Source organism: Callospermophilus lateralis, chromosome 12 (assembly GCF_048772815.1).
Source record: "Callospermophilus lateralis isolate mCalLat2 chromosome 12, mCalLat2.hap1, whole genome shotgun sequence".
In the NCBI taxonomy this organism is placed as follows: Eukaryota; Metazoa; Chordata; class Mammalia; order Rodentia; family Sciuridae; genus Callospermophilus; species Callospermophilus lateralis.
This window is the reverse complement of record NC_135316.1, coordinates 69,190,746-69,217,917: the sequence shown is the minus strand read 5'-3', so window position 1 is coordinate 69,217,917 and position 27,172 is coordinate 69,190,746. Positions and strand designations below refer to the sequence as shown.

General features: G+C 31.6%; 1 protein-coding gene across 8 annotated transcripts in view; it reads left to right on the top strand.

The window, feature by feature from the left end:
* Positions 1-27,172, top strand: part of Tsc22d1 (TSC22 domain family member 1) — a 111,922-nt gene that overhangs the window by 16,668 nt on the left and 68,082 nt on the right. For 2 of the 8 annotated variants that reach the window (XM_076872607.1, XM_076872605.1), the window contains one exon: positions 14,266-14,434. The exons of 3 other annotated variants lie outside the window; for them this stretch is intronic. In XM_076872607.1, coding sequence (XP_076728722.1) covers positions 14,266-14,353 — 88 coding nt within the window. In that variant the 3' untranslated portion in view covers positions 14,354-14,434. Of the gene's footprint in view, positions 1-14,265; positions 16,947-27,172 lie in introns of those variants that run through there. 3 more of the 8 variants (XM_076872603.1, XM_076872604.1, XM_076872602.1) reach the window with 3 other exon arrangements.

Sequence of the window (27,172 nt, the reverse complement as noted above, 5' to 3'; positions counted from 1 at the left end):
GGGAGGGAAAAGAAATGGAATTCTGAAGTACTTTAGGTGACATCAGGAAACTAGTAGCATATATAGTCTGATATGAAGTTAGGTGTTAGACACTTTAAGGACACTTCAAAGAACTGTATGCTATTGAATGTTTACTAGTTGAAAGCTAGATGATGTTTGGTTTGTTCTTTCCAGGATGTATGGATATCAAGAATAAATTCCAATAATGTTAATTACCGAGCCATGGATAAGTATGAAGAAACTGTTTTAGTTGTATTTTCCTCCACAGTAGCATTTAACCATAGATGAATCACTTCACTTGTCTGTATTATATTTTTCCCATTCTAAATATGACAAATGCTTCACATATTCCTAGTTTTTAGGGTAGTAAGGTTATTCCATCGGATATTTATAAATGTATAATATAAATAAAAGCTAGATTTCTACCTACAGAAATTACAAAGAATATTTGTAGTAATATTCAATAGTAAAATTAGACATCCCTAATAGATGCTATGATTTAAGTATTTATTCATTATTCATTGAGATGAGGTCTTCCTTTGTTCCCCAGGCTGGCCTCAAACTTAACAATATTCCTGGCACAGCTTCCCAGGTAGCTGGGATTACATGTGTATGACACTGTACCCAGCTCTAATTTTAAGTAATTATTAACCACGATTTTTATTTTTAGTTAAGTTTCTGATGAATAAATGACCTATCGTTCATTACCTGTTCTGCATAAGGATTTTGTAGGTAGTTTCTGACGTAGATACTTTGTTATAATTATTTTCTTTGAAATTGCCATTTTTAGCATATTAAAATAAAAAACTATATCAAGGGAAACTGATGTCTCTTATGTTTTTAATCCTTTTTAGAGAACTGGACAGACAACCCAATTTCTTCTAAGGAAGTTTTTATTTGTGCTCAATATTACATTAATTTGTTTTCTTGATTGTGTTTTCTATATAATTTTGTTATGGTATTTTTTGACAGCTATTTTTGTTGAGGAAGTGGTCCCATATTTTAAAGGGGAAAACTGTTGCTTTTTGAAACTGGTGTTCAGCTAACTTCTAAGTTATTGTAGTAAGTAAATTTATTTTTAAAAATGTGCTGCTTTGTAAGTTATCTTTTTTGCTTGATTATTATAGTGTTCTGCACTGCTCAGATGCTGATAACCCATCCACTGACTCTTTCCTTTTCCTCTTTTCAGGCTTTTTTTTGAGATGGGGGAGCTATAATTTACCCACATTTTTCTTTTAGAAACAAGCAAGGTGCCATGTTTTTAGTTGTTGCTCTAGTTTTTTTGTAAAATCTTGAAATAATGGTTTAGGCCGATTCCCAAGCTGTTCATCTTCATTGTGTATTATTTTCTTCCATGGGAATCCACCAAATATCAGTTATTTTCCGAAATGACAGCGGAATGTGTATTTGTACAACTGATATATTCTATTATTAGGAATTTGATGAATTTTGATGTTCCATGCAGGAAGGGTGGATCCAGAATGAGAATATGGTAATGAGAATTTATAATATGCCATACTGGTTTTCTACTTTTATCTATTTCCCTGGAACTCATAATAATAAAAACCCATGATATCGCATACTGATTTTTTTAAGGAAAACATTTAATGCTTATTGAAGTTGTATAGTATTTGAATTAGCAACCAGATTGACTCCTTTCTTTTGTAAATTTATACTAAGATTAATAATAAATTCATATGGGACCTGAGAGGCCCACGAAGGGATGCTTCTAAGATTTCTTTTATAGTTTTAAAGTGAAGTTAAGATGATTTGGATACATAACTACTAAGTGGTGGAGCTGTATTAGTATTTCATTAGGCAGTTTGATTCTTAAGCTTGCACTTTTAACTACCTTTTGCAGATATCCCATGTCCATTGATAAGTAGTCTTTACCCTATGAGCATGGGGGCATTTGACCCTATAGACTTAAGTAATTCCTTGGGGTGCTATTTTATAGAGTTCTCTGGTGATTGATGTTTCTGGTGATGATTTTTAATTTCAATTATAATTTGTTTTCTTAGTACATTTTCTAGGCAGTTTATACCCCAGACGGTTAAATTTCCAAATTTATTGTTTAAGTGTAAATTTTAAATTTGGAGAATTTGCTGAAGTAGAATCAAGTTTAAGAAGAATAGATACCTGTAGAGACCCCAGTATTATGACATGAACTATCAATAAATCTGGTTAGTAGCCTTCTGTTGGTCTCAGTTTTTATCATAAGCTGTCCATACTTACATTTTCTTTAAGCTTGATGTCATCAAATTACATTAAAATATTTTAAAAAGCAGAAACCTTGGCTGGGGGAAATAGCTCAGTTGGTAAGAGTGCTTGCCTCACATGCATAAGGCCCTGGATTCAATCTCCAGGGGGGAAAAAAAAATCCCCCCCAACACAAAAAACTTTAATTAGTTGAATCATAATAGCACATTTTATGACTCAGATCTTTAATTTTGAGTTGTTACAGCTTATATTCACATCACATGCTTGTTATTGGAACAAGAAAGTGCTAATTTATATGAATGCTTTAATATTCAGTTGAAAAATAGGATTTGCCTTGACTTTTTGCTCATTATCCTGGAAGGGTAAATCTATTATTATTATTTTCTCTAAGATAATTGCATCAGGTATTCTATTCTAGATTTTTACAGTAGAGCTCCTTTCTTTCATTTTCATTGTTTTTCCTGATTCATTTATAAACATTGAAGTTATTGAGAGAAGCAGTTAGATTTTTTTTTGCATTATAGTTAACAGAAAAGATCTTAAAAGATATAGTAGCTTTGCTTATTATTTAATAGTAATATGGTATGTCTTATTTACATGTTTAATAATTTTTACTTTCCACTAATATAAAGTAGCCAAAAGCCAGTAATTTTTTTTTTTTAACTTCTGATACAAGTTGATTGCCTTTCTCCTCAATACACAGGCAGTTGCAGAAAAGTGAGACTGTTTTAACTGAGTTATCTTTTGCAAAATGGGCAGGCTGAGACTCACTTTTTTAAGAATTTTAGTAATCTTTCTGGTTCCAGTCTGATTCTTAGTCTGTGAGGATCATCTACAAGTGGCTTATTAGAAGTTGTTCCAATATGTGAAAACAAAAGCTTTTAACAGGTGGATACTTTGGCCTAACAAATTCAAATTGTGCTATATTGAGCTTATGAATATGGGACTTAAATACTGTTAGACTCTGTTAAAAGCTGAACATATGAGTAGGGCAGAAAAACTAAGAGAAGTAGAAAGAGAGTAGAAGATCTTAAAAGCAGCAGAAGGAAAGAGGTGGATTGATAATTTGTTAAACAATTGGTATAGTCCCTCAGCGACTATAAATATCAATATAAATTATTTTAGCAAAAGCACCTGAACTAATTCAAGAAATTGTTAGTCTGGAAGACTATTTATAATACTTCTGCTATTTTCTGTTACTGTGATGGAGTATTTATTCTGGAAATATTTATTGAATGAATGTTATATTACCAGCACTTACGAGAGGTATTGAGGATACAAAAAAAAGGACATGGTTTTGGCCTTCAAAGTTTTAATACCTTGAAGAAACATCATAAGATCTTGGTATGCCTTCTGAATAATCCAAATTAAGTTATAATTATTACTCAGTATATGGCATATATAATAGCTTATCTATTCAGATTAATTGATTGAACCAAGCTGTAGATTAATGAGCATAGAGCATAATGAGGTAGAATTTAATAAGCATTAGCTTTGCTGTCACACCTGGTATAATCTTATTTCTTCTACCTCTTCATTATGTGGCCTTCATAAACGAGTTAAACTTTCTAGCCTGATTTCCTTATCTGTTATGTGGGAGTACTACCTCCTTGCACTATTTGGGAGGATCAAAAGAGACAAGATGTGTAATTCACTTAGTTCAGTTATTCTTGGTAGTTCCTGTCGATGGTGGCTGCTCTTATTGTGTTAAAGAAGAGTGGTTCTTTTCTTCAGCACCATAAATTAAAATGGAAAGATTGCCTAAATCTTCAAAGACTCCTAAATGAGTGATTCTGTGTCTTTGTGATATTTTTAGTATAGCCTTTCTTAGCTGGAATTCCATAAGATAATTAATCTGCATAGAAAAAGAGTGGCTACTTTCTCACTTAAAAATACATATATCTAGGACCATCATTCTAGATGCATAAAAGAAAAGTGAATTCATTACATACAGTGGAGGTATTAGGAATTAATTCTTTTGCCAAATTCCATGCTGCTGGGGCTATACTATATCTATTTGAAAATTACTTTGAAATTTTTAAATTCAAAAAACAAAAAGTTTATACCTTTTCTCTTTTTCTTAATGGGGAACAGGGTACTTAGAAGAGTGTCACATAGTAGTTTGTTAATGTTTCAGAATAGAACCATTGCCTGAATCAAGTGATTTTTCAAACTTTTTCATTCTAAAGATTGTTTTAGATGGGCATAATGCCTTGAAGACCATCTGTTCCATGCTTAGTCCCATATGGGACTGAAAACTATCTCCTTAGAATGAATGGGATTAATCAGTTTGTTTTTAATAAGATAATGAGTCAGTATCTGGTATTTAAATTTCAAAGATTCATTGAACTGGATTTTGAAATTGAGTATAAAGTTTCAAAACTGGTATTTCTGTAATACTGGTTCTTCAAGGGGGAAAAATGTTCTAGAGCTCAGGAATTATTATGCATTATCTTTGAGGTTGACACATTAGTTTATTGAAGACTAAGAGATTCTGCAAAGACACAGACAATTTTGTTTTGTTGACTCCTACTTTTTTCATCACATAACAGCTATTTCTGACTCAGAACTAGTGTTCCTTAAAACACACATTGGGAAATGTTAATTTATTTCATTTTATATATGAAATGTCCTGAGTCATGTAGTCAAGTGATGGCAGGCCTCAATTGAGCCCATCTTTACATTTGTTATTTCACTATAACAGTTCCTTTTCTGTTTACTTCCCTGTATTTTGTAAGTATATAGTTCATATTAGAAGTAAAAGTATAATTGTTATCATATGAGAGTGTACCAAGCAGACATCTGGCAGACATTTAGAAACATGTTTTGAAAAGTACAGCATTGACATATTTGCAGGCACAGCTAATTGGCCCTGTCTTTGTAAATGGTTTGTAGTTAGTTAGGGACAGACTTTATATGTGATAGTATATTCCTGAGGGAAATCTGTAAATAGGTTAGAAGGAACTAGTTTAACATGATAAAACATTCTAAGATAGGGAAACTAAATCCAAGTTTGTTTTATGCTCCAGTTGTCACCAATATAGAATGTTCTACTAACTTCACTTTCTGTGTTTCTTATGTTAGACAGTTAAATCTTGTTATCATTAGCTTATAAAGGAGCCAGTTGAATCTTCTTTGTCTACTATTTGTTATATATGCTTATTTAAGAAATGGATTATGAGAGGAGTACACAAGGGTATGTCAAAATCTGAGGAGAAAAATTGAAAAATTAGTCCTATGGGGACTAAAGTATTTATTACAGGTGAAAATGATGATTATTTGAGATGTTTCTGAATTTGTACTGGTAATTATGGAAGGAATTCTTGGCTTATTTGGGAATGTCTTTTAAGATGAGCTGTCATAAAACTACAGAAGTTGTAAAAGTACTAGCTCAATTCAAATTTTGAAGAGGAATGAAAAGAGTTTTTTTTCCCCTCATTAGAAATACCATAAATATGGTATTATATCTGACTAATATGTAATCAGTGACTTACTAAAACCTGTGAAGGAAAATATGTTAGGCTCATTTTTCAGTGGAAGCATATCCACATGTGAAGATCTTTGATTGTTAAGAATGTGAGCTGAGCTCTGGGATTCACACCCTAATCACAGCAGCTCAGAAGGCTGAGGCAGAGGATCATGAGTTCAAAGCCAGTCTCAGCAACTTAGCAAGGCCATAAGTAACTCAGTGAGATCCTGTCTTTAAGTAAAATACAAAAAAAAAAAAAAAAAAAAAAAAAAAGCAAAGAAAAGAATCTGAGTTCTCGTTGTATTGGCCCTTGAAAGGGCTTACACCGTAATCAGTTGTGACTTGTACAGTTTTACTGATAGCCACAGTGCAATGTTAACTGAACTCCATGTCTTTCTTACATTAAATCATATTTCTTAAGTTAGTTTGGTGGTGGTAATGATCTGTTTTCTTTATATTTTTTCACCATTTCTTTTTTGGCAGTATTTTCCCTTTCAGACATGGATTGTAACTATCAAAAATTTTTTCCTGAAATGTTTGGAAAGTAGAAACAGCTATGAGAACTGTGAATAGTCAGTGCAGACACCAGGATTAAGTTTCTGCAGGATTTAAATTTGGAATATAAAGTTGGAAATTTGTAATAATTCTGATTTGTGGTCTCATTTGTCATGTAGAAATTAACAACCTGTTAGATAGTTGAGAGACACAGGATTTCTTAATTTCTGATAGTTTGCTGACATGGTTTCTAAGGTTCAGGATGCGCACTCTCAGCCTGACATTTTTACCACCTTCTTTGTCACCTGAGGCTCAATTGCTACAAAATTACAATAGAATAAACTAAAAGATGCATTTGTAAATAACTTTGTTATTTAAGACATGTGTTCTATTTTATTGATTAAAGGAAAGTACCAAGTAGAAAGCATCCTATTCTTATCTAGTATATTAAGTGCTAATATAATTTATATTGATTTTTTTCCCCCTTAGGCTCAAATTAAGATGAGGAAATTGATAACATTCTTTTGATCTTTATACACAGAATAAGAAGTAGATATGTGATAGAATATCAAAATAATAATTAAAATATATTACAATTTAGGTCAACCACAGCCTTCATATATAATGTTATTTATTCTGGAACAAACTGAAGACTTTTCTGGATGGCAGAGTTGTCTTTCAATCCAATTTATTATTTCCAGATTATTATTGTAATTATAACAGAAATGATGACTTACACTATGATTATATTTACATTAAGACAATAAAATTTATTAATCTTTATAACATTCTCCTACATTTAAAAAATTAATCTTTATATTAGTAAACAAACTAGATCCTGGTTTGAAAAAAAAAAAGTTCAGTATCTTTCTTTTTGTAGATATTTTGAAATGAGGTGGTTTTCTTATTACTATTTTCACATACTTTCAGATGTAAGCTTTTCAGGTTCACTTGAAACATCTCTTACTAGATTGTTTATTTTCCTGATACTAAGTTGTTAAATTTTGTTACATTTTATTTCCAAATTTTATTGTCTTGTCAAACTTGGATAGGTTGAAAGAAATGGCAAAGCCATTATTCTGAAAGTGTCAACTGATCTGTTTAATGAGATAGAAGGAAAGAATTTCAGATTCTACTTAAAACAATGTATTTATTCTAGCATTTTCATCATATACTAAGAATTTAAAAAGAAGTGCTTAATTGTTAATCAAAATAATATGATTTGGAAATGAATATATATTAATTATACTCTACTTTGTGCCTTAGTTTCCTTTTAGTGAAGTTGTGATGATGCTAATAATACTGCATATATTATAGGGTTATTGTGAGGATTGAGTGAGTCAGCATATATAAAATGAATCCATCACTTGGGATATATTGAGCTCTCAATAAATATTTTAAAATAAAAAGTCATGAATATATTTAAACCAACTTTATGAGAAAATGCAAATTATTTGGGAGTTTCATTTTTTGAATTTTAGTTTAAAACAAAGTAATGAATACTTATAGCATAAAACTATTTCCTATGGAAATTTTAAAGAAAAACGATCAGAAAGTTTTCATTTTTAATAATGTAGAAATAAAAATTCATACATAATATAAATTGGAAAACTTTTTAAGTTTTATTCACCTGTTCTGTCATATTCTTGCTATAGTCTATAGTTAATTTCTATACTTATTATCATAAACATAATTTGGTTTTTCTATTTGTGGAGACATTTTTTTCTTTTGAGCTTCCACATAATTTCTTCTGAATAAGTTTTCTGTGTAGAGAACTTTTGCCAAAGAAACAAGAAGCCTATTAGCATATGATAAATTTACTGAAGTTAATATAGAACATAATGTAATGCTATCTTTTCCATTATGATTAGTTTTTTTTTAATAGCTTTATTTTGTTTATTTTTACGTGGTGTTGTGAATCGAATCTATTTCTATTTCCTCACACATGCTAGGCAAGCACTCTACCACTGAGCCACATCCCCAGCCCAGGATTAGTGTTTTTTTTTTTTTTTTTTTTAATTTATTTTTTTAGTTGGCGATAGACTTTTTATTTATTTATATGCAGTGCTGAGAATCAAACACAGTGCCTCCCACATGCTAGGCAAGCACTCTACCACTGAACCACACCCCAAGCTCAGGATTAGTTTTTAAGGAAAGATTGGACTAAACTTTTCATCCAAATAAAAAATCATGTTTTGCAAAATAAAAAATTATGTTTCTTCTCAGTAGATGTTCTATAGGTGTTAAGACTTATAAAACTTATAAAAAACAGCACATAGACTTCCTTTAAACTATCACCCAGCTTTGTCTAAATAACTGTAGTACAAATGTAGAAATTAAGAAATTAATACTAATTGATACCCTGGTTTGAATTTTGGCATTGTCTACTAAATGATCTTTTTCTAGTCCAGGATTCCAACTAGTATCTCATTGTATAGTCATGTCCTGTTTCCTTAGCTTTCTTCAAGTTTTAGGCTAGTTCTTTATTCTTTTTTTGCCTTTCATGATCTTGACACTTTAGAGTACTGACTTGTTAGGTTGACCCTAAGTTTTTGTGTGTGTCTGATGTTTTCTCATAATCAGATTGAGAATATGCATTTTTGGCAAGAATTCCATGGTAGGGATGCTGTATCTTTAGAGTGTATTGTATCAGGAGATACATACTGTCCATATGTTCAATTTGTGGTGGTGTCATCTTGATCATTTGGTTAAGAAGGTATCTCTCTGCCAGGTTTCTGAATTGTTAAAATACTACTTTTCTCAGTGGCTCTGGATGAGGTAGAAGGATTGTGAGTTCAAAGCCATCCCTCAGCAAAAAGTGAGGCATTAAGCAACTCTATGAGTCCCTGTCTCTAAATAAAATACAAAATAGGGCTGGGTATGTGGCTCAATGGTTGAGTGCTGCTAAATTCAATCCTTGGTGCCAAAAAAAAAAAAAAAAAAAAGGAAGGAAGGAAGGAAAAACATACTAGTTTTCCTTTTGTAATTAACAAATGTCGGTGGGGGTATATTTTGAGACAGTGTAAATATTCTGTTTATCATTATACTTCCACACCTTACTTTGGCACCCATTGATGATTCTTGCTTGATCAGAACCTTTTAAATGTAATTCTTTAGCATCTTTTATGTTTTGTTATTGACTGATAAATTTTCTTATCATAAATGGATAAAGATCCCAAAGGAATTAATGTAAACACTGTAGTCTTAGATTCATTTTTTCTGAGTGTACTCATTATGAATGCAGCACAACCCAAGAATAAAAAATACAGTAAAAAAAAGAAAAGTTACCTTTTAAAATAACTTTTATATACGTCATGCTGGCCTTCATAAGAACAGAGCCAAGTATTTCATATTCTGAAAATAAATAGGCAAAGAAAATGCTAGAGAAGTAAGAGGTAATGAATAGACCATTTATCAAAAATATTTGTTAGGGTAATTGAGAGATTTTCTTAAAATTACTTTCAGTAAATCTTTGTGAAATATGCAAACCTCTTTCATTGGAAGGAGTCAGACAAATTTAAGAATTTTTGTGCTTTAGTCTTAATTGATTTTGATATTGCCTTTTGCCTTTTTATCTTTTATTCCATAGCACATTAACTGCTTTAAAAATAAGTATTGTGGATTTTTAAAAAATTTATTTTACTTTGCCTTATATCTTAGTATGGAGCCTGAAGATACATTTTGGTTAGCAATTTATTGCTTTTATTTCAAAAAAACATGACACTCAAGTATCATTGAATCCCAATACCATTTTTAGATGATATCTTTTCCAAAAGATGGAAAATATATTTATAAGGGAATTTGTTAGATATCAGGGTCTTAAAACATTCTACTGGTTAGGTTTTCCATTTTTCATTACAACTTCCTTCTCTTTAGGAAATTGCTTTCCATGATGAAGTATGCATCCTCATAATGCTGAGCAGTCCTTTAAGTTCCAGGTTTTTGCCCTTATTTTTTTTTAAGGTATATTTCACTTGATAATACATATATTATTTGTGGTTTGAAGATATTTTTCTCCATGTAATAACTTGGCTCACTAATTCTAAGGAAGCTCTGTTTGTTGTGTTTTATGGCAAGATCTCTTATTTTTTGAAATTGAAATTTTGAAACTGAGTGTTCTTGCAGTAATCTGGTTTGTTTTCTTTTAAGTCTCTGAAATAGAACATTAGAAACTCTGTAATAGGTATTGTGATTTTGCTGACACATCAATCATCTAAGGATAATACCTTTGAAGTTTCTGCTGACCATACTAAAAAATTAATCCTAGAAGTGAATCCAAAAGAGATTGATCCATGAAAGTAATACTTTTGACAAAGTTTTTATTTCCTTTAGGATTAGAAATTTGAACTTTTTGTATCTGCTTTAGATAATAGCCACTTGTCAAAATTCTTCTCATTTCTTGACCAGTAGACTATATCTATTTATAAAACATCTTAATCATCTGCTCAGTTTGTTAAGCACTTTTCTAGGGGCTAGAGATAGAAAAACTCTGCTTTTGTAAGTTGTTTGTTTTTCTCTTCTTTCTGCCAACTGTAGGACTGCTTTGATACTTAGAGGAATTTGTGAGAAATTTGTTTTTTAGAAATGCCTTAGAACCAGAAAGAATGAGTGATAAAAGATAAGAAAAAGATATTATTATGTTTCTAATTCTTGTAGAATGTCTTGTTTTAAGAATAATTTATACCTTTATAAACCAGCAAGATCAGTTACAGCACAAGTGAATAGAAGTCATGGTCTTAATAGAATCATGTTGCCTTCTATTTCATTACTTAAAAAAATTACGTATAGGCTTTTCTCTTTCTTTGATGTTAGGAATGCTTAAAACTAGTTATCCAGATATGCTCATTTAATAATTTAGTATTGAAAGCAAATGTTTCAAATAATATAATTTGCTATATATCTCAAAAGAAATTCTCAGTGGTATTCATATAAAAATACTTAGCTTTATTGTTTCTGATTTGAATGTGACTGGATTTTCAGTAAGAATCTTTAAAAATTTATGGAAAAAGTTAAAATCATTTTATTTGTGTACTGGCAGATTATGTACTGGCAGATTGCTGATTTTGTTAGCTTTGGTTTGAAGTTTACCTTAGTAGTTGGATTATTAGTCCTCCAGTGCACAGTTTTTTGTTTTTTCCTCATGTTAAAATATCACACAGAAGAATGCTGCTTATTAAAGTAGAATTAGTTAAGGTGCTACTGTATCATTTTTGTGAACCTCCCTCAATAATATTCTCACAACAGCTGCCCTTTCTTGTTTGAATGATGACCTTGTTTTGAAAGTGCCTCTATGTTTTTCTATGTAAATGATAGATTATCAAATTCAAAGTATTCATAAATTATAAACTGTTGAAATAAGAGAAATACTATCCTCGATAATTTCAGAATAATTTTTACTTAAGAAATCTGTGTGTTTATTTCTGAATATGTTGAAGTTTTGATACTTTGGGCAAAATAAAGAAGTTATATTCTGAAGGTGTGATCTGAATTGGGAGTTTATAAATGGATCCATATCTCTACCCAGCTCTTGTATTTATACAACTTGCTCTATATTCTAACTTAAAAACATTCGCTTTTTAAATCTAAATTGATTATATTTTTAACATTCATTCTGTGGGATGTAATAAATAAATCAAAGGTTTGGAGGTGTTTAATGTAAAGCTTCTGCCGAAGAAGAAGTTGTAAACTTTAGCCTAATATTAATCTGAGCAAGATATTTTTGGGGAGTTGTTTTTCAAAGTGAAGTAGGTTTGTAAACTTGAAAAAAATTACCAAGTGTATTTCCTGTTCAAAATAGACCTTTCCAAAACATTTTCTCTCTGTTTTCACTCAGCTATATGTTATTACTGATTTGTATTTAAGAATTGGAGGAAAACTGGGAAATTTGGAAGATCATATCTTATTTGTAATTCCTGAATAGGTTTTTAACTATCTTGATCACTGTAGTTAAGTTTTAACTTGGTTTCTTTTATTTGGTAATCAAATAATTCTTATGGGTTATGTTGAAATATTACTATATATGGAAAGGAATGGTTTGTCAAGAAAGTGATTAGAAAAAACTAGAGGAAGATTGTTTAATAATTTAAAAACATTTTGTAGGGCTTATTTGCACCATGTAGGTACAGTGAAAAGGTATATAAGATAGCTCTGGTTTACTAATTTTAAGCCTTTGCCATCTGTTAAAGAGCTACCCCTTAAGATCTCCAGCTGTGGAATACTTTGTTAATCTGTTTGGGTTATTTATTTTTTGATTTCTTGGAAACTATCTAATTGAAGAACATTTCTTGAGATATTCGGTATTAAAATCTTTTTTTCTAATTTGGGTTTCTTTCCTCTCATCCCTTATCTACTGCCTCTTTGTGATGATAATGTAAAATACTTTTTTAAACCTACTGATCTAAAAATACTGTTTCTTCAGAATTAGGAGACTCTAGAGCTTAAAATCCATTTGAAACTTTAAATGAAAGAATAGCTGCCGATTAGGCTCATGAAATGCTTTCATAGTTATTTATTTGATACCTCTTGCCTAGATGGCAATTTCACCTCCTTGACTCTTTCAGATATCCTTTTTCATTTCTTTTAATTTTTTGAAATTACAGATTTGACGGTTAAATTCATAAGTTTTCTTAGGCCAAACTGTTTTTATTTCTCATTTGTACAGAGTTGGATATGTTCCTAAGCAGAAGGGTTAGCTCATTCTTTTCATCTTCAGGCTTTTAAAAAGTTTAGTCTAAATGTTGTTAGGTAATGGAATAACCATTCCTTTTCAGCTTTGGGTACATTTCCAAACTGGCTGCCAGAGCCAGGAGAAAGTGAAGGCATTAAAACACTAACTTTGGTTGGTTGCTACTTTCTTAGTGCTGAGACTATAACCTTTGTTGGTTGGTTGATAGAGAACAAGAGAGCACAGTCCTCGGTCCACTAACAGGTAAGGAAATAATAACCAGTTGGTGTGAGAGGGAGGTTACTTGGTAGCATTTATTTTCTTATTTATCCCAAAATATAATGTCCCATAAATAGGACACTGTGAGTGACTACATTCCATTGAGTTAGGGATATGCAGCACCTTTTTATTTAGAATAAGATCTGAAATTTAATAGGGATATATCACTCTGTACCACAAAGTATAATTGATCTGTTTTGCAGAGGCAACACTGTTAACATTTATCCTACAGTCCCCATAGCTTTAAATACATATCTGCCTGTCTTATTCTCCTTTCAGCTTTTCCTTGATCAGATGCTATGTGCTTTGACCTTCCTTCTCTCCATTTACTTTATTTCTGTAATAAAGCTAACTGTTTTTCAATATCTTTACCATCATCTATTATTTGGATATGTCTTACTGCTTTAATTTCTACATTCTAGCCATTAATTATTATTCCTGATCCATCTTGACCCAAAACAAAATGGTCTTGCATTTTAAAAAAGATTTTGAATCTGTGTTACCTATGTCCACTATTCTGTCCTCCCTCCCAGTTTTAAAGATGAATGCTTGATGAATAAACCCTTTTCATGGGCAGTAGTCATAGCTTTTAAAAATGCAGGTTTAGCCTTGTATTGCTATGATATTGGCCTATACTGTGACTTATTAAATTACTGATGACTTGAAAACTGATAACAAATTCAGCTTCTGATACTTCCTGAAATTTAGTAGCATTCCTGTTAATATGCTTGATTATTCTATTTCTACTTTCAATCCATCTTCTTCTCTTTGACAGAAGAATTAACTGGGACTCCTTTGATATATCTGAGGTTGAATGCCTTTTCCCTGTCCCTTTAAAGACAACTATGGTCTTGTTTCCAGTCCTAATTTATTATATTTTTTGCTTCGATCTTCCACTCGAAGTTGAGTGGTTTGTCACAGAGTGTGTTATGGCTTAGACCAAAATAGGTCCCTTCTTAATAGTTACTGAGGAATTAATCATTTGTGGTGACAGACTTCTAAAATTCAAATTAAGAAGGCACTAAAGAAAGTATGCCCAAAGATAGCTCCTTTTTGTCCTGAGGATAAGCCATTACAAACTCAAATGACCAGAGAATGTAATTTCTTAATAAGAATTTTTTCTTAAATCTATATTCAGCTCTCTATTTCAGTGCTTCTCTCCTACCAGAGGTGCAAGGAGTGATCCTAGAACCACAGATTCAGCCAAGACTACGGAGAGCTTTTGACGTCAGGGGTCCACTTTCTCTACTGAACCCTTGGAGACAGAATATCCAGCTTCTGGAGAGAGTGGGAAAGGATAATAAACAAGTGGGTGCTTTCCATTATTTACTTGGGTTTATTTATAGATTGGAGTGTCCTTCCATTGCCCATTTTATTCTATTGGTAAAAATCCTTGGGTTCATATTAAGAACCAGGTGGGGCTACAATCTGTTTGTTTTTCTGAGTGCAAAGTAGTGCCCATTCCAAAATAGAAAACTTAAGTTTATTTAATTTTCTCTCCAGATAATTAAAGCAGTAGATGATTTGGAGCACGTGATTTGGTGAATGCCTGTGTAGTCCACAGGAATTTTTAAAAGGAGTATTTACCCATTGTGGCCTTTATGGTAATAGTGGACTTCTAAGTGCTCTTTTACATTCTAGTAATTCGAAAAGTTCTGTATTTCATCTTTGGGCAAGCTGGACATCTGAAATCTCTTAATTTATACAGTCAGATGTCTAGGTGTTATCCTACCCTGTTAGTGAGAACTTTTTGGTCTTTTCCTACCTCAAATGTTGGGACTTATTATTAGATCATTTAGAAGATGCAATGATAGTACTTTTATGGTTTTACTGTCAAATCTAGGTTTCATTCTTTAATAAAAGAAATACAAAATGAGTATATAAGTTTCAGGATATAATATCCCTGAAAACTGTATTTATTATACTCAAAAGTAGTTTTCTAGTTCTGAGGAATAATGTTATTTGTAGTAGAAGAGCCTTTTGCTAGATTTTCCCCATGGCATTAAGATGGTTTTTTTCTTAGTTTCTTTGATGCCAAGGGTAGGATTTGATTCCAGGAAGTTCTTATTATCTACAATGGGTAGAATGTGAACTTGGTGCCTGTGGCAAGTTTTCATTTTTCCTTGGTGGATTCCTTCTGTGACTCCAGGTATCTTGATAATGGGAGACCGGTTTATTTGTTCTCTAATTGCCCAGATTTCTTTCAACTGGTAAAACATCATACTTCTTCAGCAAAAGGAATTCTTCTAGCAGAGCCTTCATGGATGATATCTGTCACACATGCCAGCACCTGCAGTTTGGAAGGCAGTGGTGAATGGATCCATGCAATATGTGTAGAAGACACAAGGATGAGCGAGCAACCTGATCTTGTTATTTATAAACTTTTAAGATTTACTCTGGTTTACTCTTGTCCGAAAATGAAAAGGCTCAAATAATGAAATAGTCTTTTGAGATTGGAGTTTTACATGGCCATGAAAATATTCCTTTCTATTCAGAAGACTGAAATAGAGGAAGTTTGAGAGACTCCTTTCTTTTAAAGCAGCTCTCTGTATGTTTCATTTATAAGATTTGTGGGACTGAAAATCACCTTAATGAAGTAGGCAAACTTTTTTAAATAGTATAGGAAATCCAAAAAAAGTCATGAATTTTTTTTGTTATTGGCACTGAAAAGAACAAATAAACAAAGGTTGAATTTCTTAATTACTCCAGAATTACTTTTAATATTTGTTTTAATCTTTTAGCTCATTTTTTGCTGATCTTGAGCCTTATTCTTATTTGTCAAATAAACAAAACTGTAGTATAGAAATAGAAGAGATATTTTTGAGATCAGAGTAGCTTGGTCTGTCTTCTAAAGTAATAAATACCTATTAAACTTGAGGTATTGTTCTACACTGAAGGCAAACTAAAGTTTGAATGATGCTCTCACAGAACAGTAGTTTACAGAGCAAGGGCAAGTTGTGATATTAGAATAAGCCAATAGGTGTGAATACATGTTGCAAAATACATATCCCAACTGTCAGTCAAGAGAAACAGTTATCAAAATGTTTGTTTCTTTTGGTCTATTAACTGGTCAGTCAAAAGCTATTAAAGAACTTTTTAAAAGTCATCTGATGCTGCTGGTTTGTTTTATTTTGATATGAATTTTTAAGAAGAGAAATTCTAGAATTACTAATATGTAAGCAACTGAAATGTTTTAGGAATATCAAAGATTTTAGAAGCCACATTTGCTAAAATGTAACCTGGCCTTTAGTCCTTCTTGGCTAAATTTGAGAACTCTTTTTTTTTTCTCATTAATTATAAATAAACTTTTATAAGTGTAGTACTTAAAAGTAAGTTTAAAATCTCAATTTGAACTGAAATTTCCCCAAAGAACTCTAAATTCCCATAAATGATTACAGCCTTTTATTCCTGACTTGGTTTTTTGGTTAAATGTTAATAAGACAGTTGGTTTACAAACACATATAAACCCAGAAACAACTACCCAACATTTTTAGAATGTACTCAGGAAACCAAAAGTTAGTTTGAATTTTTGAACCATGGTTTAAACCATTTTATGGCCTGTCTTGAGATTATTAGATTTTTGTTTCACCTCTGAAGATGAAAAGAAATTTAATCTCTTAATCTCATGCTTTAATTAAATTTTAGCTCTGTTCCTTAAAGTGTGCAAAAGAAATGTAAGTGCATTTCTATTTATCTCATGCCACTTGAAGCTATTTAAAAGTGAATTTTTTGTATATTAATGTGAACTGATTTGTTTATTTAAACTTTTAGTTTGATGCATTTTCATTTCAGATTTTTTAAAATAATTTCATGTCACAATATGCAGTCATATTTTTTTCAGTGTTATATTAATATAAGCTAATTTTTTTCTAGAATGACTAATTGTAATATTTGTATTATGTGATCATTTGAAAACTAATAAATATTTTTTCCATGAAAAAATGCACTTACTGACAAATGGCTTATTTCTGTTTCAGGAGTAGAAAGTGAACACTGCTACAGTATTATAAAGTGTATTTTAATTTTATATGTCTTCCTCATAAGTGTTTCCTGAATATATATTCGATTCTTTCGTGTGTCATAATTTTTTTAAGATAAAGCCCTTTGATCATTAAGACTTTTGAGTTGATAATCAGGAGTAATTTGGTCAAATTTTTAAAGACTAAATTGATCAAAATGTACCCCTTAAAAATTAGCATGTAGTCCCTCTACTCAAGAAAAGAAAAGAAAAAAAAAAGAAAAAAAAGAAAAAGAACATCTGGAAATTGAACTATTCAACTCGTAAGAGTTGTTACCAAAAGAAGAAAAATGTTTTGAATTGAATGTTTTGCTTGAACAAGTGGCTATAGAAGGAGATATCTTGATTTCAGAGTCTCTTGTTTTAACCTTATTAAAACAGGCATGGAAAAGGGTAAAATTTATTTTAATTAAGATTCTTATCTTCATAGCTACATAAACTTATTTAAATGAAGTTGTTGGAAGACTTTACTTTTTTATGTTAGGATCTGCTAGAAGCAAGAGGATTTCCTTTTAGATTTGAACAAAAGTTACACAAGAAATGGATTCCAAACAGTTTTAAATAACATTAAGATGGGGTCCTAGTCGAGAAATGAAAATGGCATTAATGTCAACCTGTGGATTAAAATGTGATAATTTGACTTCCCAAAAAATTATGCTCTGAAAAAATGAGAATTATAAAAGTGACTTGGAATAATTGCTGTATTGGGACAGAGGAAAGGAAGGCAAAATTCTTGCCTTTATTAATCTGGTAAGTTTGGAAAAGATCAGTTAATGATTCTGTGAACAAAAGTTTTATTTTTATAATTAAATCTTTTAAAAGGTTTGCAGATATATTTCATTGGAAGGGTGTATTTTCTTGAATCCAAAAATTTATAAGCATTTACTATAAATGTGTAAAGGGTGGGATGGAGGTGGGGATGAAAAATATCCTGCATCAGAAAGTTCAGAAATATTTCAAAGATAAGTAATTTTTCTTACATGGACTCCCTATACTATCAATAGCCTTCAAAATAAAAATGTTGCAGAATGTTGGAACTTGACTTATTACCATTATGTCTTCAAGGTATAAGAACATAAGCTTATGGTGTCACCATCATTGATTAGATGAACTATAGTGTGAAAGTCTGTTTTGATTGTTTTTTAGTGAGGAAACAAAGGTTGATATATTTTTTGGTAGCTTATGTTTTAAAAAAGTCACAAGCCTGCAACGTACTGACCTTAGAGCTTATTGTAAATATGTCCACATATCTTATTTTCCTTTGCTATATTGAAACAGTTGAACAAAATGTCAGTGCTTAGATGTCCTAAGCAAGTTTTTACTATTTAAATTCAGTTGTTTTTTTTTCTATTAAAATATTCCATATTAGCCCTAAAATGTGAATGTTTCAAGAAGAAGCACATACGTTCTCTTGAGTTTTTACCCACTAATATATGCATCTAAGATGATTATATTACTGCAGTAAATGTTAGGGAATTGTGAAGTATGCAATGGAGGTTTCAGAAATAATGGTCAAAGGGATCTCTGCTGGAGGTAAGGTATGGCCTAGGTAGAAAAATGTTCAAAATATGTTGAATATAATGTCTGTTGACAAAGTAAACTTTATCAGATACAACAGATATCCTTGCTGTTTCAGACAGATGTAGAATTTGGAAAAATGATTTATTCTTAAAACTCCCAGAGAACAGAAATGGGCAAATCACAGATTTGTTTTTGTGTGAGTATGGAGTGCATCAAGAAACATGTCCTTGGGGTGTATGTAGCCTCTGATAATACAAGGCATCACCTATCTTGTAGTATTTATAATACATATTTAACTTAGTATTTCTTAAGCCTTGAGCACTATAAAAATATGCGTGCTTTACAAAGAAAGTTTGAGTACGCATTCCTTGAAATTATTGCCTTGCTTCATTTTGGCTATGTGTGCCTATTTTTTATTAAATGATACTTAGGACTTAGAAAATAATTGCTTGACTTATTTTATTTTGGCTTGAGACATTGATTTAGGGAATTTTATAAAAATTAACTTACACTAACTTGGGAATTTTATAAAGATTAAAAAATAATATTGTAGCCTTATGTACAATCATTAAGAGAGGAATGTTTTATTTTCTAAGGAATATTAAGTAGGTTCAAAGAGTTGTGTGTTAATATTTAGTTTATCTAAAAATAAAGGAAGCTACAATATTGAATATAGATGAGACAGGAATACAGATTAGGATTTTTTCTTAGAATTACTGATAAAATTTACTGAATGGATGATAGTATAGAAAACATAGTAATCTTCACATTTGAGTTCTTTGGTAAGAACTGCAGCTTATGGACATTTGGGTTTAACTTGAAACAATTTGCTATTTATTTCACTTTTCCCTTTATCCAGCACAGAATAATAAGTTAGTATGAATTAGTGGTACAACCCACCATTTCATGAGATAGCTGGTTCCGTGTTCAGGAGGGTCTGAGAGTAAGAAGTTGAGAATTTGTACCTATGCCTTTTTTAATTTGAGAATCACATTAGAAATTATCCAGCTTAGCACCCTCATTTTACATATAAGATGATTGATACCTAGAAACATCACATCACATGCATAGTATTGAACTCAGTAAATGATAAATCTTCTGTAGGACTCAAGTCTTTTTTTTTTTTTTAGATTACCCAGCTCAGGTACTGCTCTACTACCTCCTCTTGTTGATCCTAGTTCTGGATGACAGAATTCTGATCTCTTTAAGATATGACAGTCTTAAAGATAGCTATTAATTCGCCATCAGTTTCAAGTCTAAATTCTTTTCTATAGATTATTTATCCCTGTGTTCTTACCTCTTATTTGTGAAGCAGAGATCTTAAAAGTTTTGTTTATCTTTGAATGTACTTCAGTTTCTCATTGTTTCTCTTAATGTGCAACCCTCAACCAGCATCATGCAGATATGCTCTTCCAGGACTGTTAGGATACATGACCTTATGTTTGTCCATAGAGTCATCATACCACTTTGTCCTTACATATTTATCCAGTGAGATGCATTATTTTATGCACCTCCTAATTTTATGATTCTCCTAGGCAGAGAAATTATAGTGATTAAACAAAATATTTTATATGTTAAATAAGGCTAGTAGTCTGTTTATGCAAAGACTTAAAATGTGCATAATTTAGTAAAAGAATAATGACTCAAGGTAATAGTAAGATCTTGGGAAATCATAGATAAAAGTATAATCTCCATTTAAGGTATTTTTGCTTTTATTGCTTCTGACTTAGTAACTATAAATTCTATATTACATGACTTGTGCAATATAAAATGTTATTTTTCAGATTGTCTTTGCAAATTTAAGGGTAATTAGGGCTGTTGGAGCCAACTTTTTTTGTGATTGGCATTGAGAAGAAAATGAACTTGTATTTAGTAAAATAATTAAAATTTGGGATGAAAGGCAACTTAGAATGACTTCCGTGAAAATGTTTGGAATATATAACAGCAGAAGATGGTGAAGAAATAGCCTGAGAAATCTGAGAAAGTGGCCAAAGACCCAATGCAAACATAGTCTTGTGTTGCATTTTGAAACATAATGCAAACACTACCGTAGCAACATTCAGTGAAACACTTTTGTTTAATTGCCAGTTAGGATATTTAGCTTTTCCCCAAAATATTAAAATGACATCTATGAAGATATGAGGTGTTTATTTAGTGGTTGAATGTGCATCTAAGGGTACTAATACCCCGTTTGAAAAACACTGATTGAGATAGGATGTACAGTTATGCCTTGGTGTATTCAGGGAATTGGTTCCAGAACCCTATGGATATAAAAATCTACAATTGCTCATGTCCCTTTTATAAAATAACATAGTATCTTCTGTAACACACCCACATCCCTCCCATATACTTTATTTTTAGTCCTGCAGTTTGAACCCAAGAGTGCTCTCCACTGAATATATCCCAAGTCTTTTTTGTTCTTGTGTTTTGGACAGGTTCTCACTAAGTTGCTAAAATTGCCCTTGAACTTTGTGATCCTCATGTCTCAGGCTCCCAAGTTTCTGGGATCACAGGCAAGTGTTACCTCACTCATCTTCCTCTTAATATGTTAAATCATCTCTAGATTGCTTATAATACCTTATATAGGCTAGAGATGTAGCTCAATGTTAAGCATGCCCAAGGCCTGGGTTCAAATCCCAGCACTATGAAAAAATAACATAATACAAAGTAAGTACTAGGTAAATAGTTGTTAGGCTGTTTAGGGAGTAATGAAAAGGAAAAAAGACCTGTACATGTTTCATACAGACACAGCTTTTTTCCCTCAAGATTTTTGATCTGCTTTAGGTAGAATTTATGGACTCAGAACTCATGGATATGGAGAACTGAATTAGAATTTTGAGTAAAAACAAAGAAGCATTTACAGGCGTACTCTATGCACCTTTCCTAGGCACTTTACATATATTTAACTTAATTCAACCAACTGGGAAAGGTGATGATTTTTCCATTTTACACACACAATGCTGAAGCTCACAGGTTTCAAAACCTGACCAAGACAGCAAATGAATAGTCAGTAGGCAGTGAAGATGCCCATTGAAAGTGGGTCTATTAATCTAAAATTTCTATTACATTATTGTCAAATACCTTTGCAAAAAGAATGCATGTTTTCAGGAAATTTTCACATAGAACCTCAGTATTTAAAACAAATAAAAGGGTTATTCTACTTGTGTGCATTAATAGGCTTTTTAAAAGAGTTTTAGGTTTATAGAAAAATTGACCAGAAGGTGCAGAGTTCCCACATATTGCCTTCCTCCCTAGGCTTTCCCTATTCTTACAATCTTGCATTAGTGTACATTTGTTAAAATTGATGAACCACTATTGATGCATTATTAACTAAAGTCCGTAGTTTACATTAGAGTTCAATTATGTCATAGAGTTTATGTTTGCCAAATATAATAATGCCTTGAATTCACCATTGTAGTATCATACAAAATAGTTTTAAGTGCCATTGAAATACCCTTGTTCCTATTCATGCTTTTGCTGTGTCATATGGTAAGCCCATGCTTAGCTCAGTAATGTAGAGTCTGCCAAACTCTTCCAAAATGCCAGTTGCATCTTACATTTCCACCAGCAATGAACATGATTTCTGTGCTCCATTTTCTCCCCAGCATTTGGTATGTCAGTGTTTGATACTGGTTACTATAATACGTAGGTAGAACTATCTCATCATCTTAATTTGCATTTCTTTAACGATCTATGATGTTGAACATATTTTTTTATGTGCCTATTTTTCATCTCTGTTAATCTTTGCTGAGATGGCTGCTCAGGTCTTTTGCCCATTTTCAAAATCAGTTTCTTATTGTTGAGTTTTAAGAGTTCTTTGTATATTTTGGATACTAGTCCTTTATCAAATACATGTAAATATTTTCTCCATTCTCTTGCTTTTGTTTTCATACTTTCAACAGAGTCTCTTGCAGAGGAGAATTTTTAATTTTATTGAAGTTAATCTTATCAGTTTTTTCTTCAGTTGGTTATGATTTGGTCATGTATTTAAAAACTCATTTCCAAACCCAAAATCACCTAGATTTTTCCCCCCATATTCTGATTTCTTCTCTCCCTTGCATTTCCCTCCCCTTTTCTTTATTTTTTACAGCTTCACTTTTAGGTCTGTGACCTGTTTTGAATTAATTTTTGTGGAAGTTGAAAGGTTTGTATTTATATTGACTTGGGGTTTTGTTTAGGGGGTGGGGCATTTGATGTCCAGTTCTTCTAGCACCATTTATTGGAAAGATACTTTTTTTCCTCACTGAATTGCCTTTGCTTCCTTTTCAAAGATTACTCCACTATATTCATGTGGTTTTATTTCTGGACACTCTATTCATTTCCATGGATTAGTTTTTTTGTTTGTTTGTTTTGTTTTTTTGCCAGTAACACATTGATTACTGAAGCTGTTTAATAGGTCTTAAAATCAGTGTAGTGTCAATCATCTGACTTGGTTGTTCTTCAATATTGTGCTGGCTTTTTTGGAGCTTTTATTTTTGCATATAAACTTTCAGATCTATTTGTATCCACAAAATAATTTGGGATTGCATTGAATCTAATGTCAATTTAGGAAGAAGTTTCATCTTAACAATTTTAAGTCTCCTGTCTTTGATGATGGAATAATGTCAAAAAATTTAAATCTTTGATTTTTTTCTGAGCATGTTTTGTTTTTTTTCCTCATATAGATCTTACACAAGGTCATGTTTTGTTAGATTTATACCCAAGTTTTTCATATTTTTGGTTTTTATGTAAGTAGTGTTGTTTAATTTCCAGTTCATTGCTGGTATATTTGAAAGTAATGAACTTTTGTATATTAATCTTACATCCTGGAACCTTGCAATAGTAACTAATTTAATTACAGGGTTTTTTTTTTTTTTCCTTTGCTAGAGATTTTCAACATACACACTCATCTGTGAACAAAGACTCTTATTTATTCCTTTTCAATCTGTATACCTTTTATTTCCTTTGTTTATTGCACTAGCTAGGACTTTAAATAGGAAGACAAGTCCTTGTCCTGTGCCTAGTATTAGAATGTATCAAGTTTCTCATAAATAAATACTAGATGTAATTTTTTGGTAGCTGTTCATTATTTTGTAGAAGTTCAACACCATTCCTAGTTTGCTGGCATTTCTAATAGTGAATCTTTGTTCAATTTTACCAAATGCTGTTTTCCCTTACAAAATACATTTATTGATATGATCATGTGATTTTTCTTGATGAATCGTGATTATTCTGTAGATTTCATTAGTTGATTTCTGAGTGTTGAATCAACCTTGCATACATGGAATAAATTTCATTTGGTCATGCTTCATATTTTGTACATTATTGGATTTCATTGTATTTTGTCAAGAATTTTTGCATCAATGTTCTTAAGGGATATTGGTCTATATTAATTAGGAATTATTTCCTTTTTTCTACTTTATCAGGATACAGAGAATTGGTTAAATATTTGGTTAAATTATAGGTGCGACCATCAGAGTCTAATGCTTTCTTTTTGGGAAGGTTACTAATTATTGACTCATTTTCTTTATGTAGTTAACTTTTAGTTTAATTCTATTGTAGTCTAAAAGCAGGATTTGTGCTCAATTTTTGTTATTATGTGTTTTTTATTGCCTAGAATGTCTGTCTGCATAAATGTTCTTTATGTGCTCAAGAACATGTATTTTGATGATGTTGGATGAAGTAGCCTATAGGTGTCAATCAGATTCTGTTGATTGATAGTGTTGTTAAATTCAACTATGTTTTCTGCCTGCTGGGTCTGTTGGTTACTGATAGAGGATATTTAGATGTTTATGTTTATAACAGTGGATTTGTCTGTTTCTCCTTTTATTTGTCTTTTGCCTCATGTATTTTGATGTTCTGTTGTTAGACACATACACAATAAGAATGGTTTATGTCTTTTTGAGTACTGACCTCTGTGTCATTCATTATCTGATACTCTGTCCTTGATGATTTTCCTTGTTCTGAAGTTGGCTTTGTCTGAAGTACATAGAACTACATTTTCTTTCTTTAGATTAGTGTTATCTGTCTCTATCTCTCTACTTTTAATCTGTATGTGTTCTTGTATTTGAAGCCTTATAGACAACAAGCCTTGAATCTTGTTTGTCTTCCTTGATAATCTTTTAATAGACATTTAAATTGTGCACATATGAGCTGATTATTGATATAGTTCATTAATATCTGTCTTTGTCTTGCTTGTTTGTAACTTCCCATTACCCTTGTTACTTTTATAAAATTTTGTTTTCTTTTTCTGCCTTCTCTGCTATTAACTGAACATTTTATATGATTTTATTTTATCTCTTCTCTCAGCAAAGCAGTTAAACTTTAGAATTTGCGCTAATCCTAAAATGCAGTATACATTTATGACTTATCCACCATCTCTCAACACTATACTACTTCATAGATACTGTAAGTACTTGATAAGACTTACAGTTCCTCCCTGACATCCTTGTTGTGTCACTTTTCCATATGCTATAATTATTCACATTATTGCTGTCATTATTCACATTATGTTAGATCAATTAAGATTTAAAAAATAAAAAGGTTTATTTTACCTTTTTTATTTTTCTCTAATGCTCTGCCTTTTCTGTGGTGTATGTGCGTGTGTGTGTGATGTAGATTTATGACCTATATTTCCCTTTTCTCAGGTCTGTTATTGACAGATTCCCTACATTTTTGTCTATGAAAATCTTTTTTTCTTTTTCACTTTTACTTTTCAAGGGTAATTTTTACTGATACAGAATTGTAGGTTGGTGTGGGGTTTTTTTCTTTGAATACTTTACATATTTCATAGCAGTCATCTTGCTTGTATGACTTTTGAAGAAATAGCTGATATAATTCTTACCCATGTTCCTCTGTAATAATGATTCCCCTCAACCCCTCCCCATATCTTCTTTTAGTACTTAGCCGTGATTTTCTGCAGCTTCAAAATAGCGGATAAGTGTAGAATATTGGTATTTATCCTATTTTGTGTTTCTCTAAGCTTCCTGCATCTGTAGTTTGATGTCATAAATAAAATTGTCAGTTATTATTCTTTCAAATATTATTTCTTCTCCATTTGGTTTCCCAGTGTGCGTATGTTATACCCGTTTAAACCTCCCACAGTTTTAAGATAGTCTCTTCTTTTTTATTTCCCTATGTCTTTGCTTTTCAGTTTAGGAAATTTCTAACAACACACATTTAAGGTCACCGATTTGTTCTTAAGCTGTGTCAAGTCAGTGATGAACCTGTAAAATGCATTCTTCCTGTGGCAGCCATTGATTTTTTTACTGTCTCCCTAATTCTGCCTTTTCCAGAATATCTTAGACCAGGAATCATGCAGTATGTAGCCTCTTCAGACAGGCTTCTTTTACTAGTAATATGCAGTTGAGGTTTTTTTGGTTTTGTTTTTGTGGCTTCCTTTTATTTGACAAATCTCCTGCAGTTAATCACTTACTGAAGAACATTTTTAGTAGGTATGAATACTGGTTTTGTGTGAACATGAGTTTTCAGTTCGCTTAGGAAAATACATATTCTTGTGATTGGTAGGTCATATGGTAAACTTATGCTTAGCTCTGTAGTGCAGTCTGCCAGACTCTTCCAAGTGGCTGTTCCATTTTGCATTCCCACCAGCAATGAACATAGGTTCTGTTATTATCCATTTTCTCTCCAGCATTTGGTATTGTTAGTGTTTGATATTGCCTATTCATGTAGGTGTGTAGTGATATTTCATTGTTTTAATTTGCATTTCTCTACAATGTTAAAAATCTATGTGCTTATTTTTCGTCTCTCTTTATCTTGGCTGAGGTGGCTGCTTAGATCTTTTGACCATTTTAAAATTAGTTGCCTACTTTATTGTTGAGTTTTGAGAGTTCTTGGTATATTGTGAATACCAGTCCTTTATTAGACATATGTTTGGCAAATATTTACTCCTATTCTTTGGCTTTCATTTCCATGTCTTAACAGTGTCTTGCAGAGGAGAAAATGTTGAATTTTATTGAAATCCATCTTATTTCATTTTTTCTTTAATGGGTCATAGTTTTGGTGATGCTTTTAAAAAACTCATTTCCAAACCCGATGTTTGCTCCTGTGTTATTTTCTACAAATTTTATAGTTTGGACTTGAAAAGTGTAATAAGGTCAACATGTAGTTAAGATTTTCTGTTCATTTGTTTTAATATGTGGATGTCTATTTGTCACCATTTGTTGAAGAGATTGCTTTTTTCTCCAGTGAACTGTCATTGCTTCATTGTCAAAGATCAGATTTGCCTGCTAAATCTCACACCTTTCTCCTTCTCAATATCTCCACCTACCAACCTCTTCTCCAAGCCACCATCATCTTGCCCCAACTGCTACCATAGCTTTACTGCTCTTGCTTTATCTCCTGTCCTCTGTTTTCTTTAGAGAATATAGTTTTTTATGCTTTTAAAGCATAAATAAAATAGCTGCCTCCTGCTTACTAAATTGATTTCCTTTGTATAGACAATAACATGCCTTTGATCTGGCCCTATCTTTTCCTCCAGCTCTACCTCCACTTTTGCTCTCCAACC